At 31.4% G+C, this 27,027-nt stretch overlaps 3 protein-coding genes and 1 long non-coding RNA gene across 4 annotated transcripts; 2 read left to right on the top strand and 2 right to left on the bottom strand.

The window, feature by feature from the left end:
- Positions 1–44: 44 nt before the first annotated feature.
- On the bottom strand, positions 45–2,715 carry LOC102623102 (EPIDERMAL PATTERNING FACTOR-like protein 3). The gene is made up of 3 exons (XM_006465939.4): positions 853–2,715; positions 535–590; positions 45–437 (listed from the first exon to the last, which is right to left on the bottom strand). Exons 1-3 carry the CDS (start codon positions 971–973, stop codon positions 246–248), a joined length of 369 nt encoding a protein of 122 aa, XP_006466002.2. The 5' UTR covers positions 974–2,715; the 3' UTR covers positions 45–245.
- A 140-nt stretch (positions 2,716–2,855) lies between these two features.
- Positions 2,856–4,012, bottom strand: LOC102623374 (uncharacterized). The gene is made up of 2 exons (XM_006465940.4): positions 3,845–4,012; positions 2,856–3,340 (listed from the first exon to the last, which is right to left on the bottom strand). The coding sequence occupies exons 1-2, from the start codon at positions 3,882–3,884 to the stop codon at positions 3,087–3,089; spliced, it is 294 nt and encodes a 97-aa protein (XP_006466003.2). The 5' UTR covers positions 3,885–4,012; the 3' UTR covers positions 2,856–3,086.
- A 4,706-nt stretch (positions 4,013–8,718) lies between these two features.
- Positions 8,719–9,174, top strand: LOC127898933 (uncharacterized). The gene is made up of 3 exons (XR_008050668.1): positions 8,719–8,870; positions 8,961–9,023; positions 9,137–9,174. It is a non-coding gene; the product is annotated as an uncharacterized LOC127898933 (long non-coding RNA).
- A 13,869-nt stretch (positions 9,175–23,043) lies between these two features.
- LOC102618176 (IQ domain-containing protein IQM1-like) lies at positions 23,044–25,978 on the top strand. The gene is made up of 8 exons (XM_006466091.3): positions 23,044–23,352; positions 23,474–23,588; positions 23,866–23,931; positions 24,046–24,134; positions 24,249–24,336; positions 24,544–24,774; positions 24,872–24,973; positions 25,353–25,978. Exons 1-8 carry the CDS (start codon positions 23,069–23,071, stop codon positions 25,833–25,835), a joined length of 1,458 nt encoding a protein of 485 aa, XP_006466154.3. The 5' UTR covers positions 23,044–23,068; the 3' UTR covers positions 25,836–25,978.
- Positions 25,979–27,027: the final 1,049 nt, after the last annotated feature.

The following is a 27,027-nucleotide window of genomic DNA, read 5'->3' as shown; positions in this document are numbered from 1 at the left end:
TATGAATTTATGAACCAACCCCCACCGGCATTCCTAGGAAAGGAAAAGAGAAAAAGGCCAAATACATTCCGTTTGTTTAAAAGAAATAAAATTTCTAGCTACTACACCAACTATTTTACTAGTCTCAACTAACATTTTCAAATAGCCATGCCAATCTGAGCTTTTGTACAACAATATTGAGATGATAAAAAGAGAGAGGAATTGGAAGAATCTCTGTTGTTGTAGTTGTGGGTTGAGTCATTCATTCATGGGGTGTAAATAGAAGGGCCACACTTGCATTTCCAACCCTCAGGCTCATAATTTGCGTACTGAATACCCAACTGGCTGCGCTGCTTGCTGGTTGTGGGCACTTGTACGGCTTCACATGGAATGCATCCATAACACTTGTTCTCACAGCTTGGAGGGGTTGATCCTATTTTGCTATCGAAATTATAACCCTTCAAAGAGAACAAAACAAAGGTTGTATTTTGTCAAAACATTTGTTAATGACAGACACAACGGAAGAACAGAGAAGAGAGAAAGAGACAGGCACACCTCTTTTGAGCTCGAATTTGGGTCTATGGTGACTGGTAAAGCCTGCGGGCTCTGGCCTGTAACTCAGAAGGCAATGAAGTTTGGTTAGTACTGTGTTTCTTCACAAGCTAAAGCCGAAGAAGATTTTTTTCATAAGGAAAAATAGGGCATGGTTGTGATACTTTTAAGTCAAATGGAAGCTTAAAAAAGAAATCATGTAAAAGTAATTAAGTTTTGATATGCAAAAGGCTATTTTTTGGTCTAAAGAGAAAAACTAATAGATATAATCATTGCCCAAAAAAATAGGGGGTGGAGTTTCAGCATATATAAGTTAATTACCAGGTGGATGACTACCAATACCAACACCATCATTTGGTGCAAAATGCCTGCTTGTTGCAGAAACCCAACTCACAATTTGAATGGCTAGTAACAACAAAAAGCAGCATAACCTTCTCTCCATTTCTTCAAGACTTCAAGTGATGATGATTATGACAATGAACTTAAATGATGATGGCAGAGGGAAAAAGAGCGATAGAGATATTAATGTCTTAAAAGCACACAAACTTTACTAGCTGGATGAGGCCATGCATGACTGCTCAAGTATATAACCAGGAAAATGAGAAAAGACAAAACAATCAAACTCCCATTTCCCCAGAACCTCTAAAAGTTTCTTGGATTTCTCCTCAGCCTCTCTTTAACATTCATTGGTATGGAGATTTGGTTGCTTCACAAGCAAAGTCATGGGTTAGAAACAACAGTGAGGTTTCCTTTTCAGCTTTTATCTTGGTCTTTTCTTTTAGTACAAGCCACTTTCTCTTTTGCTTACTCAAACCAATCTGATATACTCTATGAGCTGTCCAACTCCGTTCCATAAGGCTAGAATAACAGCTCCCTTTTTTGGGGTCTGCCAAAAAAGAAAAGAAAAGGAAAAGGATAAAAAAAAACCTGCATGACCATATAAAGATCAGAAGAAATCTTGCCTAGACTGCAGTGCCTTTTGCTTTTCTCTCAAGACTTATTTCTATAAAAGGAAAAAGAATCCATTGCTGCAGACTCCCCACTTATTTAAAAGGAGAATAAATGCATCAATATCTGAGACAATCAGCAATGCAGATAGGTTTTAAATTTTAATGAGTGAATTAATAAACTTAGTATGGTACTACTTGAGTCAACTTTGTAGTTGTAGAGGCTGGTAGATCGGGAACACCAGGACTTCGGTTAACTTGATCAAATCCGAGCCATCCATTAACATCGGCCATGAAGTAATTAAGGATCATGGTGGTCCAGATTCCCTTTTGGGCATCTGCAGATGTGCCCATTTAATGAGCAGTAGATCCGAGTACACTCTATCACCATGTCATTTTACTTCCTCTTTTTTTTTTTATTACATCACTCATTACACCGGACCAGCTGGTCCTGGTTTAACAAAAGACAGAGTAGGGAACGGAAGCAAAGCATGCAGGAAAAGAAAATGAGAAGCTATTATTCACTCAAGATCATCCTATAACTATGCAATTTTTAGGTGTGAGCTATGAAAGTGAAACTGGAAAGCAAAGATTGAAAAAAGGAAACCCTGATATAACCATTCAATTGTCTTCCTCTAGGGTCTTGGCGGCTAGATTCAGGCATTGTTATAATAGACAATTTGGTACTTGTTTGTGAGTCATAATTTCCACAATCAGGTGCTTTGGTGTCACCAAGATGACAATAAAACTTTCTTTCAGAGGAGGAAAAAGCAAAAGAAAAAAAGAAAAAAAGAGAGAAGAAAAAGAAGAAAATAAGACGATAATCAAGAAAGGATGAAATGGTAAGCATCAAAGTCAGTGGTAAGCAACAACTGCATCTATATCTTCATCTTTCTCATTATTTTATTTTGTTTTTGAATATATGGTGACTTGATATTTGATTTTCTGCTAGAAATTACACATTGACACCTGTGCCTAAGTTCAGTGATTAGATCATTCAATATGCTGTACAATTCCAGTCACTCAGTCAGTGCTCTCAAGTCTCTACTCTCTGGCAGCCTACCAAGTAGTCAATAGGTCATTTCAAGTCCATTACAGTAATACAGGACAGCTCATGCTTTTAAACATTATGGCCATTGCAAAACTCTTATCAAGCACCATTTTGTCCATGCAAAATTGGACAGCTCTGGTGTATCATAATTGCCACAATACAGCAATATAATTAGTATGGTCTCAAAATAGTCTGAGTATTCCATACAACTCAGTATAAAAAGCAAATACCTGGCCTCTACTTTAAAATCTCTCAGTATAAATTGCTTAAAGAATTGATACTAAGCTTAAATGGAAATGGTACCATCTCATATGAAGCAATTTCAGTGACTAATGCAACAAATCATTCATATTCACTCCAAAGAATGTGAGAGGAAAGATAAATGGACATCAAAATTTTAAAGAGCACACACATTCTATCCTGTGAATGATAAAATTTGTACCAAATACATATCAAAGTAAATTTAGTGAAGAATACAAGAGATTTTTCCTACACAAGCTCATTAGGTTCAAAGTTTCTCTCACAGGCAGCAGCACTCAAAGCACTCCATCCATGACTTACTTTGAAGAAGAATCATGACTGCTAGAATCTTTTTTCTTTGGATGAACAGCTTCAACAAGGGCCTCGATCTCTTCCTTGACTCTTTGAATCACACCTGGCCCTTTCACTTCTTCTATTGGGGTGTTCTCATCGATGTCATTACTAGTCCCATGAGTTTCTTTGGTATGGCGTGGTGATTTATCATGGTGAATAATTGCCTCAATCTCTTCCTTAGCTCTTTCCAAAATGTTTGGAGCCTTCACATATTTTTCTTTAACAGGAATTGAAAAAAAAAGAAAAAAGCAATGTAAATTATATCAGCTACAATTATAGTTCCAACTCCCACAAAAATTTTACTAGCAAGATCCTTACGAAAATTATGCATCTAAATTCTAAACCTCAACTTATAACAGTGGTTTGACATTTTGTATTAAACAATGGAATCAAATGTTATCTACAAAACTCGATTCTCATTAATCAAAAGCTGAAGTTTTTAGTTTGTGCTTGTACTAAAGATTGAAACTTTCAATATTCTGGCATCATACAAAGAAAACAAATTAGCATGAAATGAAAAGCACCCATTGAACATGATTGTTTATAGAGAAGATTAAAACAAATAATATCAAATTTCATGAGCGATATGTCAATTTCACAGTTTTGCATTATTATTAAAGTAATGCAATATTTTCAAAATAATTACACTTTTTTAATTAAACCTTATATAATAATCAGATGGAAACTTGAAATAAATGACATATTGACAATATATTTATACCTGATTGATTGACTGATGGGTCTGGTTTTGGTTCTGTCATTGAGCCTGCAATAAAATTTTGTGGGTGTGATTCTGATCACTGTTCAGAATTTTCTGAAATTTTTAACTCTTGGAGTCGTGGTTCAGCTGAGCTCTTTTTCCTGGTGTCACGTGCGAGACGTGTGGATAAAGGTGCGGGAGTTGGCCTTTCACACAAAGACCGAAGTGATGGGATCAAAAATAACTCCGGTTTATTTTGGGCAGGTTCATATTTTCAGACCCACATTGGAAAGAGTATGTCTTATGACACCCCTCAAAATTTCTAACGAAGCCCCCTTACCGAAATTACCTAAACAACTAAGTCGAATCAATTCAATTATTATTTCGAATGGAAATTCAATTAAACAAATAACTAAATTATTATTTTGAAAAACTTATTACACCGATCACATTTCATAAATATTTATATTATAAATTTTAATTAAATTTTTTTTAGAGAAAATTATTGTAGCTTAGAGTTATAGATAAAAATTATATAAAAAGAAAAATTAATTTAAGATTTTAGAACTTGTATGTATATTTTATAAACAAAAACTTAAAACAGTTACTCATTTTAGGGTGGCAAGATGAGTTATTGTAATATATGGGTTTTTATCTTATAAATTAATCAGGGGTGTTTTAGGAAATAAAATTCAACAGAGTGGCATAAGCGGCTTAGGGGGGGTGTTTGAAGGTCCAATCAAACTAAAAATAACTTGCTCGGCTGAGGCCCGAGGATCGTTTTTCCTTGGTAGTTTTCACAGAAGTGGAGCATGTTAGAGTGGAGCTTTTAACATCCCTCTAATCCTCCATAACACTTATTTTTAGTTTTATTTTTTAAAATACCCCAATTTTAATTGATAAAATACAAATTCATATATTAAACTTAACTACCTTTTCATAAAATTTTATCCTAAAAAATTATTTTTTAAAGTTTTTATTTATTAAATATATACAAATCTTAAAATCTTAAATTGTTTTCTCCTTATCATATAGTTTTTGTCTCCATAAGTCTAAAGTCTAATAATTTAAATATATATATTTTTAATTAAAATTTAAAATATATATACAAATTATGATATCGGATGTGTATAAATAATTTTTTAAAAGAATAATATTTTGAGTGCTTGATTGAATTCCCATTATAAAAAAAAAATCAATTTATTTGGTTATTTAGATAATTTTAATTGAAAAAGGGGCTTTATGAAGAATTTTGAGAGGTTTCAAAAGGCCTGCTTTTTTTTTTTTTAATAAGGTGAAAAGACCTACACTAAATCTTATAGCTACTTGTAACATAAAATTTGAAATAGAAAAAAAAAATCATAAAGTTGATGTCTTAAAATTATAAGTTTGATTTAATAAAAGTCAGCCAATGTATATATAAATATGGGTTAGATTTAACAGACACAATTTTAGACATAATCATAAACACATATTTTTTACCATTAGATTAAAAAAGAATGAAATATGAAGATTAAAGGACATGAATTATTAATTACAGTAATATTTTTCTCCTTCCTCCCTTTAGTGTTTCATCTATATTTCTTCTTTTACTCATATTTTCATGTTTCTCTCTCTTATATTGCACAATGAAATAGATGGAAATATTAAAACCATCAAAATCAATTTCTTTATATTAGTCTCTAAGATCTTTTAAGTTTTATGCAATTGGAGGAACTGGAATAGTGCGTATGCTCTTGTTCGTTTATTTTGCCCATTATTATTATTATTATTTTTGTTGATATTTTTATGCAACTTCTCCGTATAAATCCATGCAAATCAATTTGACATGCAAAATTTGTTCGTGTTTTACGATTTTGTTTGCTTGAAGTATATGAAAAGCTTTTTAGATTTGATAGGAGTGAGAAACGTGAGGTAAGAGAGAGAATAATTAGGGAAATAATTAATTACCACATGATAAGATCCACGTTATTTTGTAACTAATAAATAATAATTATGTCTTCTAATTTTCACCTTTTTTTTAATTAATGGTCAGAAATTTGTGTTCATAATTGTGTTTAAAATCGTATCTCATGTACCTACAATCATTGCATAGGATAATAATCGGCAGGAGAAAACATAATAAATTATATGAAAAAGGAAAAGAAAAATCAAACAAGAGTAAATTATTAGGCCCCTAAACCCTAATAATAAGAAATTAAAAATTAAATTTTATCGATATCGTCATCCTCAAACTCGATAAAATTACTGGAAGTAGCATCATGGTCATCATTAAAATCAGCCAGGGGCGGCTCAATTAATTTTGGGACTTTCGGCGAATTATTTTAATTAAGCCTTTTAGAAAATTTGAGGTTAAATATATGTATTAGTTTTATTAAAAAGTTATTTATTTAAAATCAATTTTTCTAGCTTTCTTAGGTGCAAAATTATTGTTCAAATTTTTATATTCTAATTTCGCTAATATATTTTTCTTAATATAGCTAAATCTTTTAACTTTTTTTTCGACTTAGTTGATCTTAAATAAGTTTTTATCAATTTTAATTTTGAAAATTTTCATCAATTACTAATTCTTCACTCTAATTCACATCATTTTTACTATTTTTGTCAAACTTATCAAGAGCTCCTTTTTGAGATCGAACTAACTTTTGTATTCTTCTCTTTTTTTCCCAAGTTTTTTGTATCTTGATGCACATTTTCTATTAGATATTTTTTTCTTTTTTAGTGAAAGAAGAGTAAACAAGCAAACAATTATGCTAGATAATTAAAAGAAAACAACTATAATATTTAAAAAAGAAACAACAACAATTGAATAACACAACTAATTAAGAAAAAATAGGAAGGAAAAACTTGGATATTTGAAATTTAACTTTGGTGGATTGATATTTTATACAACAATGATCAATGGAAATAGTTGATTTTTTTTCTTAAGCAAAAATTGAAGAACGCTTTTTTTTTCCTTTATGCATTAAAGCATTGAATGTGTCGTGCCTTTTTCTTTTAATTGATAAAAAAATAATAGATAACAAGTTAGCAAATGCGTGACTTTTATAAAGTTTTAAATGAAATAACATCGAATAGAGATTGTTGTAGGAATTTGATAATTTATTTGAGTAAAGATTATTATAGAATCATAATAATAATAATAAATATAAATGAATAATTTAATAATTATAATATTAGAGAAAAATTTGGGGCCTTCATATAGAGTAGGGCTCTAGGCAACTGCCTAAGTTGCCTAGAAGAAAAGTCGCCCCTGAAATAAGCAGCATTGCCTTCGTTCAATCGAATACTATCAGGTAATTCCTGTAAGTTCTTTTATCTCCTGGCCTCATCAGACATGTACTTAAGCATGACATTGGCCTTCTCGTCTTGATAATCTCTCGAGCCAACATCAATAATATCACCGGTGGCAGAGCCGCCTGGTGCCGCTAGTGCATGTGGCCTTGCAGCGACCATTTCTAAGCATTCGAATGACTTGGGCATACTCTTGACCCTTTTCTTTCTGTACCAACTCTCTCTTATTTGCGTCCTCACCGGCCTCATCCTCATTTTTTGCTCTCTTCAACGAAGCCTATAAATGGCGAGAACACAGAACAAAGCTTGCTGCCGATTTGTAAAGACCTTGATCCCTAACATACCAACATAAAAAGAAAATTCAGATTGCTTGGGAAAATCACAATTACTTGGAAAGAGACAACTTCATTTGAAGACTTACCCAAGTGAAAGAGTTCATTGCAGAATCCATTTTTGCATCAAATAACTGAACTTTCTAAGCCGGAAAGGAAGATGAAAAATAGAACTTGTAATAACCACTGACTAAAAACCATATTTGTTCGAAAACATTCCCACACAAACAATGAAAGAAAGAATCATATCAGAAATGAATAAACAGATAATTGATCAAGTAGTGAAATCCTCTAAAACAAAGTTTCCAGAATGAAATATCCCAGATTCAGGCTTTCTGATTTCACTGTTGCTGCCTGGTTTGTAGATGATTTGCATAATATTTTTTGCTCGGCCTGAACCAGACAAAAACAAAAACGGAATATAAATGAAAATGGAACTTGTATCAGCAGCGAGTTACAACATGCATTTGTACGACACTAATGAAAGTAATAAATATTTTGCTGCCATATGATTGCATGCTGTACCAAATATGTGTATTACAGACCCCAAATGCTGAAAAAAAATTGAAAATGCTTTGCTAATCGGCCCACATCATATTGATAACTGTAGGGTCCAATAATCCAACCGGGAAACTCAATCATAGAGCAGATAAGATAAGATTAAATTAACTTTATTATTGAATATATATTAGCATATTCTACGATTCTATCCAATGGAGTCCACAATTAATGTTTTGAATAGTAATTTTGTATTACTGTATAATTTGGTAGCCATGGTCAATTGGTCATGATCATCGTAGTGGCTATGGTGAACTCGCTTGTCATTATCCGTCAGAGTTGCTTGTGAGGAAATGCTATTAGAGAGATGACCCAGCACATTGCTTTGATTGTTCTAACCAAACTTAATATAAAAATTGATATGGGACAGTCAACTTTTAGAAATTGACATCAGGTATTCAGCTTATTGAGACCGGTTGATGATATTCTATATTCAACTTTTTGGGCTTCTGGGAAAGCTGCTCTAAGTCCTGCGGCCAAGTTCATACAACTTTGTTTTAGAAAATGGATCTAGATACATGTTACAGTAACCTTCTTTATAATTTCTTTCATAAATAAAATCTCCCCCCCCCCCCCCCCCTTCTCTAAATATATTTTTTTTCTATTTTTTCTAAAATTTATGATTAAACTCTAGTGCTAAAAGTTTTTACATCGATATCATACATTCGTGTCTTCGCAGCTTTCAAATGTGTACAAGTTCCAGCAAAGCCTCAGATTCAATATAACTAAATGGTGCATATGGGAGGCAATACTTTTGATCTCTTTCCCTTCACTGGAGTTTTTGTATCAGGAAAATTTCCACCTTCATCAACAAGATCCTCAATCAATCCATCAGGTGTTACATTCACAGGATAAGTTACCAGGTGAACACCGTCCGTGTCTACAACTTCTTCACCACTGTAAATATTCCACATTTCATCTCCTATTGAACATATTTTCTGCACACATTCCAGGCTTTCAGGTTCTCGAAATAGTCCCTCTGCAAGTCCAGTATGTTCGTACCATAGCGACAAACGGTATGCACTAATATCTTCGCTGTTTTGATCATCATTTTTGGGCAGCTGGTAACACCCTTTTGCAATTTCAGTGTCTCTTTGCCCATCCGTTGATCTTTGGTTTATATTTGCAGATCCTATCAAGAGGTACACATCATCCACTGAACGGAAAAAGGGTGGAAGATAAAGAGTAAATTTGATAAATTATATGAAAAAGGAAAAGGAAAAGGAAAAGAAAAATCAAACAAGAGTAAAATTTTAGGCCCCTAAACCCTAATAATAAGAAATTAAAAATTAAATTTTATCGATATCGTCATCCTCAAACTCGATAAAATTACTGGAAGTAGCATCATGGTCAATTTTGGGATTTTAGGCGAATTATTTTAATTAAGCTTTTTAGAAAATTTGAGGTTAAATATATGTATCAGTTTTACTAAAAAGTTATTTATTTAAAATCAAATTTGCTAGCTTTCTTAGGTGCAAAATTATTGTTCAAATTTTTATATTCTAATTTCGCTAATATATTTTTCTTAATTTAGCTAAATCTTTTAACTTTTCTTTCGACTTAGTTGATCTTAAATAAGTTTTTATCAATTTTAATTTTGAAAATTTTCGTCAATTACTAATTCTTCACTCTAATTCACATCATTTTTACTATTTTTGTCAAACTTATCAAGAGCTCCTTTTTGAGATCGAACTAACTTTTGTATTCTTCTCTTTTTTTCCCAAGTTTTTTGTATCTTGATGCACATTTTCTATTAGATATTTTTTTTCTTTTTTTAGTGAAAGAAGAGTAAACAAGCAAACAATTATGCTAGATAATTAAAAGAAAACAACTATAATATTTAAAAAAGAAACAACAACAATTGAATAACACAACTAATTAAGAAAAAAATAGGAAGAAAAAACTTGGATATTTGAAATTTAACTTTGGTGGATTGATATTTTATACAGCAATTATCAATGGAAATAGTTGATTTTTTTTCTTAAGCAAAAATTGAAGAAAGCTTTTTTTCCCTTATGCATTAAAGCATTGAATGTGTCGTGCCTTTTTCTTTTAATTGATAAAAAAATAATAGATAACAAGTTAGCAAATGTGTGACTTTTATAGAGTTTTAAATGAAATAACATTGAATAGAGATTGTTGTAGGAATTTGATAATTTATTTGAGTAAAGATTATTATAGAATCATAATAATAATAATAAATATAAATGAATAATTTAATAGTTATAATGTTAGAGAAAAATTTGGGGCCTTCATATACAGTGGGGCTCTAGGCAACTGCCTAAGTTGCCTAGAGGAAGAGTCGCCCCTGAAATCAGCAACATTGCCTTCATTTAATCGAATACTATCAGGTAATTCCTCTAAGTTCTTTTATCTCCTGGCCTCATCAGACATGTACTTAAGCATGACATTGGCCTTCTCGTCTTGATAATCTCTCGAGCCAACATGAATAATATCACTGGTGGCAGAGCCGCCTGGTGCCGCTAGTGCATGTGGCCTTGCAGCAACCGTTTCTAAGCATTCGAATGACTTGGGCATACTCTTGACCCTATTCTTTATGTACCAGCTCTCTCTTATTTGCGTCCTCACCGGCCTCATCCTCATTTTTTGCTCTCTTCCGATTGTTCCCTCCTTTTTTCTTTGTTCTACGCCATATTTTACATTTATACATTGTTTTGCACCATCTTTAACATACATACATACATACATACATATAAAATTTATATTATTAAGAATTTTTTTCTTGATGACTTGCATTTTTCAATTCTTTTCTAAAATATGCATTTAAAGTTGTTTGTTTTTTCTTTATTCCTAAATTAAACATTGCCTCATCCTTAATTTTTTTGTAAAGCATGTAATATATTTTTTCTCGCTATAGAAAGTAGGTATTTAAGGTTACTATTCCTTAAAAAGCGTCTTTTATGGAAACAGTTGATAAAGTATAATTGTCATTTGGATCATGATTATCATCAGTGAATGTACCCATTACCTTATGAATAATCTCTTTATTAGCAGGAAATTCCATTATTGCATCATTTCACAAAGATAATTCAAAAGATGCTCAATATCCATGGCATTTCTATAGTGTAAACCAGAAATAACTTCATGTAATTTATGTGTAAAGTAGTAATGGTATCACACAAATCTTGTGGCTATTAAAGCCAAATCTCAAAGATTATTTATCAACCATATCCCTCCTTGATTGGGCTCACTACTCCATTATTTCTTCCCTTATATCATGTATACAAAGCAAATTCTAGACTAATTTTAACATATTCTATGATCATAACAATAATTATTTTTATTTGTTTTTTTTTACACACTTCTTTTATACATGTACCAAGAAAACTCTTCATAAATTAATAAATATTCATTTATTGAAAACTTAATAAGTTATTCATTTATCAGTAAATAAATAACCTCACTAAAATAATATTTTTTTAGGTCCCAACAATATTATTTTATAGAGGTTTTGCAGTATATATATCTCAAGGAGAAAAGAAATACCCTGAGCAACTTTAATTTACCTTTTTTTCTTGTTGAACAAGTAATTCACTTTTGTTTACGAGTTCACAATTATATATGTCAAATAAAAAGAGCCTCCGGGGTTTTTTTATTTGTGTTATTTTTTTTCTAAGTTTATTAGAATTTGAACTTAATTACTTATTTGGGTAGATCCAAGTTAGATTAGGATTGTTATTTTGTTACGTGAAGGAACATTTTGATATTTAATTTTTAATTAAAAATCTTCTTTCTATTTTCCTATTAGATTATTTATCTTTGTATTATCAAGAATTCATACAGATATACTTTTAAAGGTTTAATAATCCAAAACATGGCTCTCAGTCAACTTAATTATCAAATATATTTTTATTGTTTTAATATGATATCAAACTCCATATTACCAAACGAGTGGCTTATTTTTCAAAAACAAATGAAAAATTTAATGAACAGGTTGACGCATCAAAAGTTTTTTTACTTAATTCTAAGCTCCACAATAATAACATACCTGAAAATGAGTTTGTTGTGCAAATTTTATTGTACTCGCAAGCACGTGAATATATTGTAGTATATATTTGTAGTGATGAATGTCAATCCCAGAGGAAGTAGATTTAATTATGAGTAGGGTTAATTTTCTAAGCGTATATGTGATTTGGTTGCAAGTGATTTTTTTTATCTTAACGTTTTAAAATAAAATGGCATGAATGGATTATAGACGAAAACTATGTAAATGAAGTGTTTGAGTCTATAGATGAAATATAAGTGTGCAACCCAAGAGGGGGGGTGAATTGAAATTTTAAAAATTATCCTAACAAATCCACACAACAAGCAATCTAATGTCTTAATAAAAATTGAAAGCAATAAGTTCAATAAAAGCACAATAATTAAAGAGTAAGGGAGAAGAGAAACAAACACACGAATTTTTACGTGGTTCGGCAATCCCCGCCTACGTCCACGCTTCCAAGTGATCCAAGCTTGAGGATTTCACTATCCAACCCTTTCCAAGGCTTCAACCGATTACAATTGACTTCAAGGTGTCAATGAACCTTTACAACAAAGAGATTATCTCCCAATCTCTTCACTCAAGTGTCTCACATACTCAAACTCTTACAATTGAAATGAAGAAATGAAAGTTACAATGAAACTCACTCAATGAGTAGATATTAAAAAATGAAGAGCAAGAAATGATTCAATGTTTGTATTTTGCAAGTTTGAAGGCTCAAGATATCTCGTGTGCTTTTTGTTTTTGCTTGTTGGAGAGCTTGAAAATGAGTTGGATTTGAGTTCTTATAGTTTGAGCTCAAAAACTAGTCATTATGCACATTTTGGTCGTAACCGGATTACCAATTATGGACATCCGAATAGCCGCTTAATGTTACCGTTACAGCCACAATTTTGAATTTCTGAACATCCGGTATGACGCTTTGTCAAATCCGGATTGCCGTTTATGCTCAGAAGCTTACTGCCCAACAACCGAATTTTCGTTTGTCAAGATCCGGTTAGCCGATTGCTACAGTGAAATATTTTTCAATTTTATAGTTTGACCCCAAAACTTTATAAAATTGTATTATAGCCTAAAACGTTATGAAACTTTGCAAATAGGTCAAATTTCAGAATTTCTAAATAATACTTTGTCAATCCCAAAACTTTCTGAAATTATGATTTCACCCAAACTATGTGAAATTATAGAATGATCCAAAATATTTAAATAGTTTCAAATATATCTAAATCCGAAATTTAAAACAATATCAAAGGTTTTAAAATACATTCATTTTAGTCCAAAACACTTTGATTCCATAACATCATTTTCTTATTATAAAAGCGCAATTCATAAATCTTTGCTTAATCAATACACGTGGTTTGTTATCATCAAAATCAATATTTATAGCCATATAGGCTAACAATAGATTCATACTCAACATTTCACCATAGGTTTAATATTTCTTTTTTAGTTGTAATTAATTTATGAGGGGTATTTCCACTTCTCATAATCCTCACTTTAAGAAATATGGTATCAAGCAGTTGGTGTGCTAGAGGGTAATGATTGATGCATAAATTAGCAAGTGTACTAGTCGGCACAAGTAATACAATGAAGAGTAGAGTATCGTCTCACAGAGATTGTATATCCTATTAGCTACCGAAATTATTCTAACCGTAATTTATTTGAACAATCGAATAAGCAAATTTAGATTAAAAACTAAAATAAAATAAATTAACCGAAAATTTAATTAAGACGCAGGCAGTAATAGAAATCACCAAGAGATTAAAACACTAGGACATCCTATTTCACCATAACCAATCCAATTTAATCCTCCATCACTGCTATTAAAATTTACTACCCATGTTGACAATGAATTTCCCTAATCCATTCAATATACTCTCTCGAGTAATATTAAAAATACCTCCACACATTAACCCACTATATCTCTATGTGAATTTAAATATGCAAAGATTCATTAAGCTCCATGGAAATTCTTAGAAAAACTGCACGATTTATTACTACCCATGTTGACAATGAATTTCCCTAATCCATTCAATATACTCTCTCGAGTAATATTAAAAATACCTCCACACATTAACCCACTATATCTCTATGTGAATTTAAATATGCAAAGATTCATTAAGCTCCATGGAAATTCTTAGAAAAACTGCACGAATCATGTGGGCACATCTCTATCTTTCGTTCAATTCATGGCATCCATTACACAGAGCAAAAATACATAAATCTCCTCTCGGTCTTATTATGTATCCTCAAATTATTCAAATATTGGCCAGATATTTAAAAGAATTAAGCACAATAATAAACACTCAACCATGGAATAATAAATTAAAAATAACATAAATTTATGGAATTAAATCTTCATAGTTAGGCTACATCGTAGCCTTAGTAAAATAAATTAGTTTATGGAATATAAAGAGAATCCATGAATTTAATTAGAAACATTCAAGCAAGATAATCGAGAAGAGAAAAAGAAAAACTCAAGAATTAATGCGTCTGCCTCCTCTTCCAAATTGCTCCGGCTGCTCTCGGCTTTTGCTCAAGACTTGTGACTGCTGCTCTGTTCTTTTTTTTCTCTTGGCTCCAATTTCGTGCGGCTGCCCTCTTCACTTTTCTTTTTATATTGTTACGCCACTTCCAAATCCTTAAATGAAAAGGATTTCAAAACAAAACAAATCCAGCCTACTTTTAAGCTCATGCACGTTTAACTTACCATTTGAATTGCCAATTAGTTCTATAATCCTCCCCACGTGCATGCATGCTTAAAATTGGTTAATTAAATCTTCATTGATTTATATTTTTTTATTTCTTTCCCTTTTTTCTTCCACAATCCGCAATTATTTCCATTAAGCTCCAATTTGTTTTCTCTTTTTGCTTTCTTTCACTTAAATATTCCCAGTATTCCTACAATGACAAAATATAAAAATTAAGATAAAAATTAATATAATAAAATATAATTTAAATTAAAATAATAGATAAATTATGAGCACATCAATGATCTTCCACTAAGTGTAGTGTCAAGAACACATTGTGCCAGACGATAATAATTTTCTGTCGACAACGTGGTAACATTGTCCGCTAAATAGCTTAGATGCACTCTTTGTCGACACTGAGTCAAGACGACCTACAAAATACTATAGGGAAATTTCTCTCCAATAACTATAGTATTTAGTATTTATTGTGCTAGACAGTAACAATCTTTCATTAGGAAGTTGGTATACCATATAAAGTCTAGACAAGATATGTTGTTTATCGACAATAAGTCAAAACAACCACATAACTCAAAGAGAAAAAGAAAATAAACTACTTAATTAAGCTCATGGATCATGTTAAGACTTCACTTTCAACCCAAGCTCGAAACTAAATTAGTCATTCATAATTAAATTAGGGGTAAAATGGTAATTTTACTAAAATACGTATAAAATACAAAATAGAGAGAGATTACAGAAAATGAGATTAAAAATAGATTCAAGTATGTCTAATTAGGAGGTGAGTCCTCCATTTATATATACCATGGATAAATCATGACCATCAAATAAAAACAATTTAGACACTCGTGATTGCGCCACGTGGTAAGTTTTGATTGGTTAGAACACGTCATCAGTCAACATCATATCAACATTTTAGCATAATAATATGTTGCCATATCATCAGTCAATGCCACATCAGTATTTCAGTCCAATAGAATCATGTCACATCATTAATCAATGCCACATTATTGGTTCAATATGATGTTGCCATATCATCAATCAATGCTATATCATCATCGGTCAATATAAAACTAATTAAATTTGTAAAAGAATATGAGTGATACTACTGAAAAATAAAATAATTAAAATAATGGCATGATGATGGCTAAATGATGATGGCTAAATAATTAAAATAATTAAGTAAAATTCTCATAATCCGAATCAAAATTTTTATAATTCTAACTTTATTATTATATTAAATATACATGTTAGTGCTCATTAAGTATACATGTTATTGTTTACTTTTAGTACATTAATTATAAGCTTTCTAGAACCTTGTGTAATCTTTGATATTTTATATTACTTATTCAGGCAGTTAGATTTTCTCTAAATTTGGGATCTTCCTAAAATGTGAGGCTCTAAACAATTGCATAATTTACGTAGTAGTAGAGTCGGCTCTGCACAAAAGACATGTTGGCACGAAGATCACTCATTTACAAAACAAGAAAGGCATAATATACACCGATTATTGCATAATATACCATGCAAAAACATAAATTATTTTTTTTAAAGACATAAAAAGGGCAAAATAAATCTCCAAAAAAGAGATAAAATCAAACTATGATAAATGGTCAAGTCTCCTTAGTAAACGACATCATAAAATCAAACTCCTTTCAATTCCAAACATCTCTATTGTTGATCACTTGCTTCTCTCTTATTGATCACAATCCCATATGCATTATTTGGAAGTAAATCTTCTTCACCTGCTTTGACTTTTTTCTTAATGCTTTTCCGTTCCCTCAAATAAATCTTCTTCATCTGCATTTTTAATTGAGTTGAAAAAATGCTCTGTTATGTTTAGCAAAATTTTCAATCTAATAACCACCTTGACAAGGGTCATAAAAAATACGATAAATTTCTTAGTTGCTCGGATTGACTTGTTGTCCACTTTCTCCCTCTAATTTTCCCACATATTTCTTGTCTATTCTAAAATCCCTTTCATTGCCTTTAAAATTCCATCTTTTACATGAGTATAAATTCATCCATATACCAACAAAGTGTTGACTCCACTGGCAATGGAGTCCCCTTAAGTGGCTTGATTGGGTTTGCTCCCCAGTTCGAGTCGCAGGGAACTCGCCTTTGTTGGGAGAACCTGTGCCTCTCGGTTCGAATGAGACTTCTAGTCTGGGTTGTAGTACGGGTTTAAAGGTGCCTCCCATAGTTTGGGCCCTCCCCAGGATACCTCGTGGTCAAAACCAAAAAAAAAAAAATTCATCCATATTATGAATTACACGCTCTAATGCAAGAAATGGCACCCACATTTGTCCGTTCTCCGACACCTTATCCATGAGGTCAATGAGCAGATTTAAACTTTTAGTAGCAAGGTTCTATGATTGATCATGCAAATCTTTAATTACTTTTTTTTTACTCCAATTTTTCACATATATGCTTTACCTTTTGTGAACCATTGAAGGAGGATCATCAAGAATCTCATTTTTGATAAAGGAACAACAAATTCTAAATAATATCATATCCATCATCACAAGAATAGCCTTCTAAGTTTCATCTGTCATTCTTGAAAAATATCTCCTCTAATCAAATTCCAAAGCATACCAACTGCCCTGTCTTTAACATAATCAAATTTATATTCATATTGTTTTCTCCCAACATCCATAGAATCATCAGTTGTTCCCTTACATTTGTCATTTATCTTCTCTTTACTTAACTCAATATCATCCTCCGTCTCCACTGAACTTTTTCCATATCTAATATTTAATCTTCTCACCCTCTGTTTTATAAAAGCTACATCCTCCTTCAACTCTATTATCAGTGACTGCAGGATGTCCGACTCACGCTTAGAAAAATCTTCTTTCAGCCTAACTCTTTTTTTTTTACGTAGTAAACAAGTTATTCCTCTACATACCCATATCAGACGTAATTGCTTTCCCTCTCTCATTATTTACTTTTGAGACTCTCAAATCTCCGTAAAAAAAAACTCAAGACTTTTATGTAGATCCTGGAGGTCTTTTATCTCAAGCAATTCCCTATTGCTTTTTTAATTCTATAATTCAACCTAGCAACTTCAAGTGCATCATTATCATCAACTATCCTTAATCTTCCTTCTTTGTAACATGCATTCATAAAATCATCCTCTGCTCATTTGCACTCACCAATTACTTCCTCTTGCTTTAACTTAATACCATCCTCAAACTCCTGTGCAATACCATCTTCAAACTTTACTACACTTTTTCCAAATTCAATATCCAATCTTCTTACCTTTGGTTTCAAACAATCTTCTTCCTCCTTTAAATTTGTTATCATTTTCTTCAAGGCATCTAGCTCATGCTTAGAAAAATCTTCTTTCAGCCACTTAACTCTCTTCTCCACACCAAGCAAGTTACTCCTTTGCACATTCACATTAGACATAATTGTTTTCACTCTCTCATTACTTATCTTTGACTCTCGCAAATCTTTGTCCAAACGCTCAAGACTTCCATGCAAATTCAATAGGCTATCTATTATCTTAAAAAATGCCCTAACATTTTCATTTGTTGCGTCATCCACTTCATCAAATGCGCCCTTAGCCATCCTTATTCTTCTTCACAAACACATAAATGATTAATCAATAAAAAGAGTTTTAAAAGAAAAACATGTTCAATCCCAAACAAACAAAACGAATCAATTAATCAGATAATGATTCACTAAGATCAAAGCAATAAATAAACACTTAATGTTATTATCCACAAGCAAAACAATTAATTTTCTTCGAGTTGTCAGTTTTTGCTTATTAATTGTGTTGTGCAAAACATTTTCTATAGCGGGATCAAAAATTTAATTCTGACTTTTTTAACAAACTATTTACTTCAAGAAGCTGACATGACATTCTTACTTGCTTCTCACGCATTCCTCATTGTGTTTTCAAAATTTCAAAAAATGATGTGTTACTAAATTTAACAAAAAAAAAATCAATTGAACAAACGAAGCAATGTGTTATTAATTATTGACTTCAATTTATTTAGTTATTATTACCTACCATGCAATTGCTACACTCTATTAGTCACACCGCCATTGAAAAGAATGTCATATAGCACATGAATTATGGATTTTATCAGTTTATCCTTTAGTTAAACCTTAGAATCTTGTTGTTAATCTAATATCCAAAGACAAGTTAATCTCTTTGTTTCCATTTTAAATGTATGTTACATTAGTTGTAAGTACTTTTGTTTATTAGATGCCTCAAATTGATTGACTTTCCCATTTTGTTGAGGTGGGTTTTTTGAAGACCGATTTATACTGTCAGTGAGATCTACAGTTCTACATTATATAATTCACACTACTTTACAGTAACACCCTTCTCTCTTATCTCCATACCTGCCATTCTAGAACATAAAGTTCTTAAAGATTGATAAACTAATAAGTTTAAACAGTGTAATGAAACTTACCTATATTATTTAATTTGTGCGCCAACGTGTATGGCCTTTTCAAAAGGGCTTTGGAGCCTAAAAATAAGCAACTACCCAACAAACTTTCTACGTAGACATGTTTTACACGGTAACCGATTTCATCTTTGTCATAGCTATACATATTCATCATAGCATTATGTTGTCTTTCTTCTTGAATATGCTAACATGTACTGTTTGCAAAGTCTTCAATTCCAGGAGGCAGCAAGTTTTGATTGCACCATACATGAAAATATATCTTGCAACTTGCAGGGCAGTAACTTAACATTTAGTAAATTTATCAAACTCCAAGCTTTAAATTCTTGGCATACAGGCCATACTCAATAATATCCTCTTTCATAAAATGAGGCACGATCGATGATCCGGAATATTGTGAAAAGAAAAATATTAATTTATGCTAAGATGTCTTGGTTTCTCTAAAGGTTTCTAATTTCTCCCTAATTTATTCCAAATAATATAGGTACCAAAAATTCTGATACAAATTATTTTAATACAGAATCATATGGCAAATGTACTCTTGGTTGAAAATTATTAAGTGGACAGTGTCACGTCACGTGCGAGTCATGCGGATATGATGCTGAAGTGGGCCGTCAAATAAAGGCCGAAGAGTCAGACAATGACATAAGTCGTTCTTTTTTTAGCCTATTTTAGACCGAAAATGGAAACTCAACATAAGTCGTTCTCTTTGCAATTCTTTCAAAAATTGCATTATTTTTTTTTCCCAAAGGGTATTAACTATTAAACCTATTTTCTTTAGGGTCTGGTCAGATTGTACACATAATAACCCATATGCAAAGGATTTTCTTGAAATCATGACAAAATTTTTTAAAAATTTAAATTGAAAACAACTTTCGTTATTATTATTATTTAACCTAAAGAAAACTCAATGAGTGGATTTCAAACCCAAATTTGTTGTTTCAAACACGAGAAAAAAATTTTAATGGATAAAACACATTGGGGAAAAATACATGTTACCTACTAATATACTACATTAATTGACTAATTAAAACCCTGTTTTATCTAATTTGAATTTATTTGTTAGTATGTCACATTTATTCTTCAATATGCATCTTTTTAGTAAATATTTTAATGCCAGTGATGAAAATTGAAATGAAGAAAACTCAATTCAAGCTTTCTCATTTGATTTAATTTCTTTATTTTGATGTTGAAGTTTTCTTTACTCTCTTCAACCTCTTTCTTGGAACTTGCTTCTGTCTTAATATTTACTCTTCTCTCTCTTCTTCTTCTTCTTCTTCTTCTTGTTGGCTGGGCAAGGGGGAACCGAGACAACGTAACATTTTCCCAGCACACGTATGAGAGGCTCTACGTGTTTGACTAGTTCTTCCTTTCTCTCACGCGAAAAGGTTAACCAAAATTTGTATGAATTTATTTATATCGCAAAAAAGGTAGAATTAATTCAGGGATATTTTTGCTAAAATCTTCAATCTTTTCATCTAATTCATTTATATGACAACTAAAACGGTTTCACTAGAAACCAAAAAATATTTTATAATAAGACAAACAAAAAATTTTGTCTTTTGTGTCTTTGTGCTAATTTTTATATTTTTCTCTTTTTAATCAAAGAGCAATTACATTAAGGGGGAAACCTTAAGAGTAATTGTGGTACCGTGCCTCAGTTGCATCTGGCCGTTAGATATCAGTAGATCCCACCAATTCAAGTGTATCCAACGGCTGGATGCAACTGTAGCACGGTACCACAGTTGCACCGTAACCTGATCCTACATTAAAGGTCTATTTAATATTTAGGTTGGATAGGTACAGTTTGAAAGTTACAGTATAAAATTATTTAGTAAATATTTATTACTATAACTTAAAGTTAAGTTGATTTAATTTCATATCAGTATAATAAAAAATTTATAATATTTTTATTATTTTTTAAAATTATTATTTAAAAATTATATTTGCGCTATTAGAGATGATAATGGGGTGGGGTGGGGGTGGAGAGGTCTACCTCATTTCCCACCCCATTAAAATTTTTTGTCTCCATTCCCCAATAAATTTAATGGGGTGGGGATAGGGAATCCCCACGTGAGGAATTATTTTCCCATCCCCATCCCCACCCCATTCCCCATTTTTTTTAAATTTTATATTAAGTATAAATACATGATTTCAGTAAATTAAAAATTAGAGATTTAAAATAAAATCATCACCATATTATAAAGTATTTAAATTATTTTTAAAAAATCTCTCAAAGTTTGAAACAATATCTTAAAATGATATTAAAATTGAAAAATATTTAAAAAGAACAACACCTTAAAAAAGAAAAGAAAATATAATAATGTTTTAAAGTTGAAAAAGAATTATATTGTAGGGTTTTCTTTTATTCATATCATGTTTATATTACGTAAGAATAAAAAAAATTATTAATTGACATTATAGTTGATAAAATAAAAATTATTAAATAAGAATTAAAAACATTTATATATAATGGGGATTGGGGTGGGGGTGGGGTGGGGAACACAAAACTAAACCTCACCCCGTTAAGAATTTGAAGATTATTTTTCCCTCATTCTCCAAAAATTATTTAAAATTTTTCCCATTTGGGGTGGGGCTCCATGAGGACCCAAACTCGTGGAAGATTTTGTCATCCCTATGCACTATTAACTTTTTGTTCATAGTTAGAGTTTTTTTTTTTTTTTTTATATAGTAATTGTGACCTAAAAACTACAACACCTCAATAACACACAAGATCTTGTCAGAGATTGGATTGAAATGCTATAACTAGTGAAATTTTGACAAAAAAGATGTTTGGTAAACTTTTTAAATACTAATTATTTCATAAGTTTTTATATTTTGATACTTTTTTAATAAATAGTTTATTAAATAAATCACCATACTTTTTGAAGTTCTTATTACAACCTTAATATTTTAATAAAAGGACTATTATATCTTACTTTTCTATATACCGTTATATATCGATAAAGGACAACTTAAATTTATGTCTATTTTGGTCACTATTATTATAACAATATTTTCGTAATAAATTTACCAAATGCGCATACTCAACCTTTCAAATTCACAGTAATTGTAATAACATAATTTACTAAAAATCTAATTACTTTTTTAATTAGCAACTTATTTCACTTGTACAGTAGAAACAACTTATTGTATAACCATCGCAATCACAAACTATCCTTCAGTATCATTATGGCTCCCAAATGAAAAAAAAAAGAGGATTATCCCATTGCCGTTTGGAGAAACAAAGTGAAATCCCTCTCATATTTTAAAATAGGTTCAAACCCCAGGTAGTTATAATGATGTCATTTAAATCAATACTTTATATAATTATTAGAGATTTTTATCATATTGTCCCTAATTATAACTTGTCTTCACACTTTAGAGTTCATTATCAAATTAATTTAATCATAAAGAGTATATAATTCATTTTACTTAAAAAATATTCTTAAAATATTTAAATTTTATAACGTACATGGAGATTAAGATTATAATAGTAAAATGATATGTAAAACTAACTCCGTTATAAGTGCTAGGGGTTTAGGCATTTTAAAAGATGAGGGAATTCTGTTTAATTTATGTAAACAACACGGTGATCCTCATTTTCCCCAACAAAATAATAAAAAAAGAAAAAGAGTACAAAGCTTGACTTCCAACTTCCTCTCAAATTCAACCTCGTGCACAGTGGTGGTACTTTGTATTATTACAACTTAGAACGCTGGCCATTTTATTTTCTACGTTCAAACAATACACGTTGAATATTTTCTAGATTTTTATTCATTCAATATTTGTTGTGTCCATGTTGCGTATTTGAAGGTCTCAATCGTAGTGACCGAGCTTTCCATTTGTATAAATAAAGGGCCTGGCTAGCAGATTTCGTTACGTTCACAGCAAGATTTAAAGTAATATTCAGCAAATAATAGTAACTATTGCATATGATTACTGCGAAATCACCGACCTTCGAATTGAAGAACGATCATCAGGAGACGAAGCCGATGATGGGAATTAATAAGAGCTTCAAGAAGAGGGGTCAGTTGGATAATGGCATTGATGGCGATCATCATGAATCTGATAATAATTGTAAGAAGCTGAGGGAATTCGGAAGTGACGATGAGCTGGTTGATCATCACAGAGCTGCAACCAAGCTGCAAAAATTTTATAAGAGCTATCGGACGCGAAGAAACCTAGCAGATTGCGCTGTCGTTGTGGAGGAGTTATGGTATTATCAATTGTTTTAATTAATTAATTAATTAATTAATCTCTCTCTCTATATATGGAAACGGTCAGTTATTGTTAGTATTATTATAATTTATTATTTAATTTTAGGTTTTTGCATGCAGGTGGAAAGAATTAGATAGGGCAGCTTTAACGCGAAGCTCAGTGTCATTCTTCAACTCTGATAAGGCAGAATCTGCAGTTTCTCGATGGGAACGGGCTAGGATAAGGGCTGCCAAGGTTAATCAATTATGTTAATTTCATCAGTTCGTTTATAAGGATTTGATAAACCCAAAAGATCATGTATCTCCTTTGCATTTTGGTACATTTAATTAATTATATATATTAGGGCAAATTTACTGTTTGGAAATTAACTAATATCTTAATTTACTTGAGAAGATTCAACAGCGCAACCTTTGAATATTAGTGATCCACAATATGTTCCCATTCTATCTAGCATTATTAAATTTCTGTTTTGTCAATGGCTGACTTGGTTAATATTGTTAACTGTACGCAGCTTGGAAAGGGTCTGTGCAAGGATGAAAAGGCTCAGAAATTGGCTCTAAGACACTGGCTTGAAGCGGTCAGTTCACAGTTATTTAAGAGAAAACATCTTTCATCTCAATATTAGTTGAATATTTTCGATAAAGAACAACTTGCTACAAAATTGTTACTTTTTCCTTCTTCTGTTGCTTAGATTGATCCCCGCCATCGTTATGGTCACAATCTTCATCTGTATTATGAAGTCTGGTTTGCCAGTGAGAGCACCCAACCTTTCTTCTACTGGTAAGCTAGTTAAAGAATACCCTTGATATATAATTAAGGAATTGATCATTTCCTTCTTTAATTTAATACTACATATTTTTAATTACCTTCTTTGATTTGTGAAAATTACTGAAGGTTGGACATTGGAGATGGCAAAGAAGTAAATGTTGCGAAGTGCCCGAGAAATGATCTACAACATCAATGCATCAAATACCTTGGACCAGTAAGCACATATATACTCTAACATAAATGGATAACCGCGTACTACAAATATTACTTCACATTTCCATATATAGTGTTCGGCGTTTATTACTAGAGTTACTAAGTCCTCATTTAAGAGTTGTTACATTACATGTATATGACCTATATATAATATATATAATAAAAAAAAGTAGTGATATATATTTGTTATTTACAATTGATCTTGCAGAAAGAGAGGGAAACATATGAAGTGGTAATAGAAAATGGAAAGCTTCTTTACAGACAAAGTAGGGTTTGTGTAAGTACAGTGGAGGGTTCTAAATGGATATTTGTCCTCAGTACTTCAAGAAAATTGTATGTTGGGGAGAAGAAGAAAGGCCTTTTTCAGCACTCTAGTTTTCTTGCCGGCGGCGCCACCATTGCATCCGGGAGATTGGTTGTCCTTGATGGGATCCTAGAGGTGTGTGTCTATATATATATATATATATATATATAAACTAAAATTTCGTTTACATCTTGTTCTATGATATAGATAACTTGATGCTTAATTTGTTTAGGCTATATGGCCCTTCAGCGGTCATTATCGGCCAACAGAGGAGAACTTCATGGAATTTTGTAGCTTCCTAGAGGATCATCAAGTGGACTTGACAAATGTTAAGGTAATTAAAATAATATCCCTCTTATTAATCATTCGAGATGTTCGAAACTATGAAAGCACTGAAATATCTGTACACTAGCTATATAAAAAAGAAAAATTAAAATTATATTTTCGTTTCAAGGCTTTGAGCTAATAAGTTATGTATAGTCGTTGTTGCAACCTACAGCCTACTAGTTAAATATGAGAATGGCTTACAAATAATAATTAAAGGATGTCTCTATATTTCCATTGTTTGAGGGACATTGAATTTCGTTCGTACGTTATAAGTTTCAGACAACGTAGCATTAATTCACAAATATTCCTATGAATAAGCAAATTAAATCAAGTGTGCATATATTAAGTAATGTATGTTACCTTGGTCTCCATTTTCATTTATGCAGAAACATCCCATTGATGATGACATCCCTCCAAAAGCCTCCGATAGTAAAGAACTTAAATTGGACTCATCTGCTAAAGTTGATGTCGAAACAAAGAACGTCAGCACCGCAGCGGCAGCCTTAATCAATGAAGAAGAAGACCCAAAGCTGAATTACAATAGCAATAATAATGATGTGGAAGCAGAAGCAGAAGTGTTTGAAATTGATGACGATCAGAAGCCTTTGTCACGCAAAATATGGACAACAGGAGCAGGTCCCAGAATCAGTTGTGTTAGAGATTACCCAACCCAGCTGCAATTCCATGCACTTGAACAAGTCAATTTGTCTCCAAGACCAGGACCTTCATCCATCGCAAGCTCTAGTATAATGAATGCTCCAGTCCCTTCACCAAGACCTAGTCCCAAGATTCTTCTCTCCCCCAGACTTTCTTGTATGGGACTTTCCAGCCCCAGTCCTAGGTCAGGTCAAATTCATGTGCGTCAATAAACTTATTATTATGTTTTTATTATATGTCGTAGTTAATTAATTACCACGAGTTGACGGGGCAATTTCAACTTCGTTCATATAAGTGGAAGGGTAACGTCATTTTCCTAGCGACTTGACCAATAATTTGAAAGATTAACACGCTATTAGGGATACTGTATACTTTTTAGCAAAATTCCAAATTGATGTAAATTTCTAAAGAAAATTAGCTTATATGTTCATCAAATGCCATGTTTATGGAGATGTTCATGTTGTGCCTAAATTTTTAGGTCCTCTATATGGCCTTAATAATTAATTTGCCTGCTCCTTTCATTTAGTTTCTACACACTTAACCTTATCAAATTATACAGATCATTAGTTAATTGTTAAAACGCATTGGCTCATTACTGCAACTATTATCTTTAATGAAAGTTAATATTTCATTCATTAAGCACAAGTATGAGAATTCAATTCGGCAGTTTGATTGATTATTTCATTGTTTCAATTACTTTTGATAATTAAGGCACACAGATAGTTTTTATGGTTGATTCTCTTATAATTCTCTCCTAATTTAATCTTTTTCTTAGTAAATTTTATTAACTTGATTGGTGGTTGCTAAATTAAAAAATAAAGGTAGTTAAATCTTAATTATATATTAGCACTAAAATATAGGTAACATAAAATTTGTAAAAGATCAGGAGAGCTCAAATCAGGAGAGGATCTTAGTCCCGATTATATTTTCAGCTTTCACCACATTAAAAAAAATGTAAATCACACTAAGAAAGTAAAAATGTTATTCGTATAATTTTTTTAGATATTAGTATCATTAATATAACTAACAAGCTTAATAAATTAACTTCACAATCAAACACTATACACACCATAATCCCAAAGGATTAGGTCCATGCCTTTAAAACTGATTACAAGCAAATATTGGCAGAGTTTCACAATAATGGTGCATTTACTAAATAAAAATTGGAATGGACTGAAATTATAATTGACAAGAAATGGAATGGGATGAAATGAAAATAGAGTACGGGAATTAGAATAAATTTTTTATTTAAACTATAATAATTGGAATCGAAATTGACCGTATTTCCATTAATGTGTTTATTCTGTCTTGGAATCAAAATTGTAATGAGTTATATTGTTCAAATTATTAAAAATTCCTTAATTAACTATTGTTATGATTATTAATCTGTATTTTAATTATTGT

The sequence above is a fragment of the Citrus sinensis genome, chromosome 7, assembly GCF_022201045.2.
Source record: "Citrus sinensis cultivar Valencia sweet orange chromosome 7, DVS_A1.0, whole genome shotgun sequence".
NCBI lineage: Eukaryota > Viridiplantae > Streptophyta > Magnoliopsida > Sapindales > Rutaceae > Citrus > Citrus sinensis.
The sequence above is the reverse complement of the archived record's forward strand: the minus strand, read 5'-3'. Positions and strand labels throughout refer to the sequence as shown.

Bases quoted from the DNA above. Each gene is read 5' to 3' on its own strand.
- LOC102623102 (XM_006465939.4), bottom strand. From the start codon at position 973: ATGGAGAGAAGGTTATGCTGCTTTTTGTTGTTACTAGCCATTCAAATT. The intron at 591-852 runs GTAATTAACTTA...TCTGAGTTACAG, and splicing joins TATTGGTAGTCATCCACCTG to GCCAGAGCCCGCAGGCTTTA. The intron at 438-534 runs GTGTGCCTGTCT...TTCTCTTTGAAG, and splicing joins CAAATTCGAGCTCAAAAGAG to GGTTATAATTTCGATAGCAA.
- LOC102623374 (XM_006465940.4), bottom strand. From the start codon at position 3,884: ATGACAGAACCAAAACCAGACCCATCAGTCAATCAATCAG. The intron at 3,341-3,844 runs GTATAAATATAT...TTCCTGTTAAAG, and splicing joins CCCATCAGTCAATCAATCAG to AAAAATATGTGAAGGCTCCA.
- LOC102618176 (XM_006466091.3), top strand. From the start codon at position 23,069: ATGATTACTGCGAAATCACCGACCTTCGAATTGAAGAACGATCATCAG. The intron at 24,337-24,543 runs GTAAGCACATAT...TTGATCTTGCAG, and splicing joins GCATCAAATACCTTGGACCA to AAAGAGAGGGAAACATATGA. The intron at 24,974-25,352 runs GTAATTAAAATA...TCATTTATGCAG, and splicing joins TGGACTTGACAAATGTTAAG to AAACATCCCATTGATGATGA.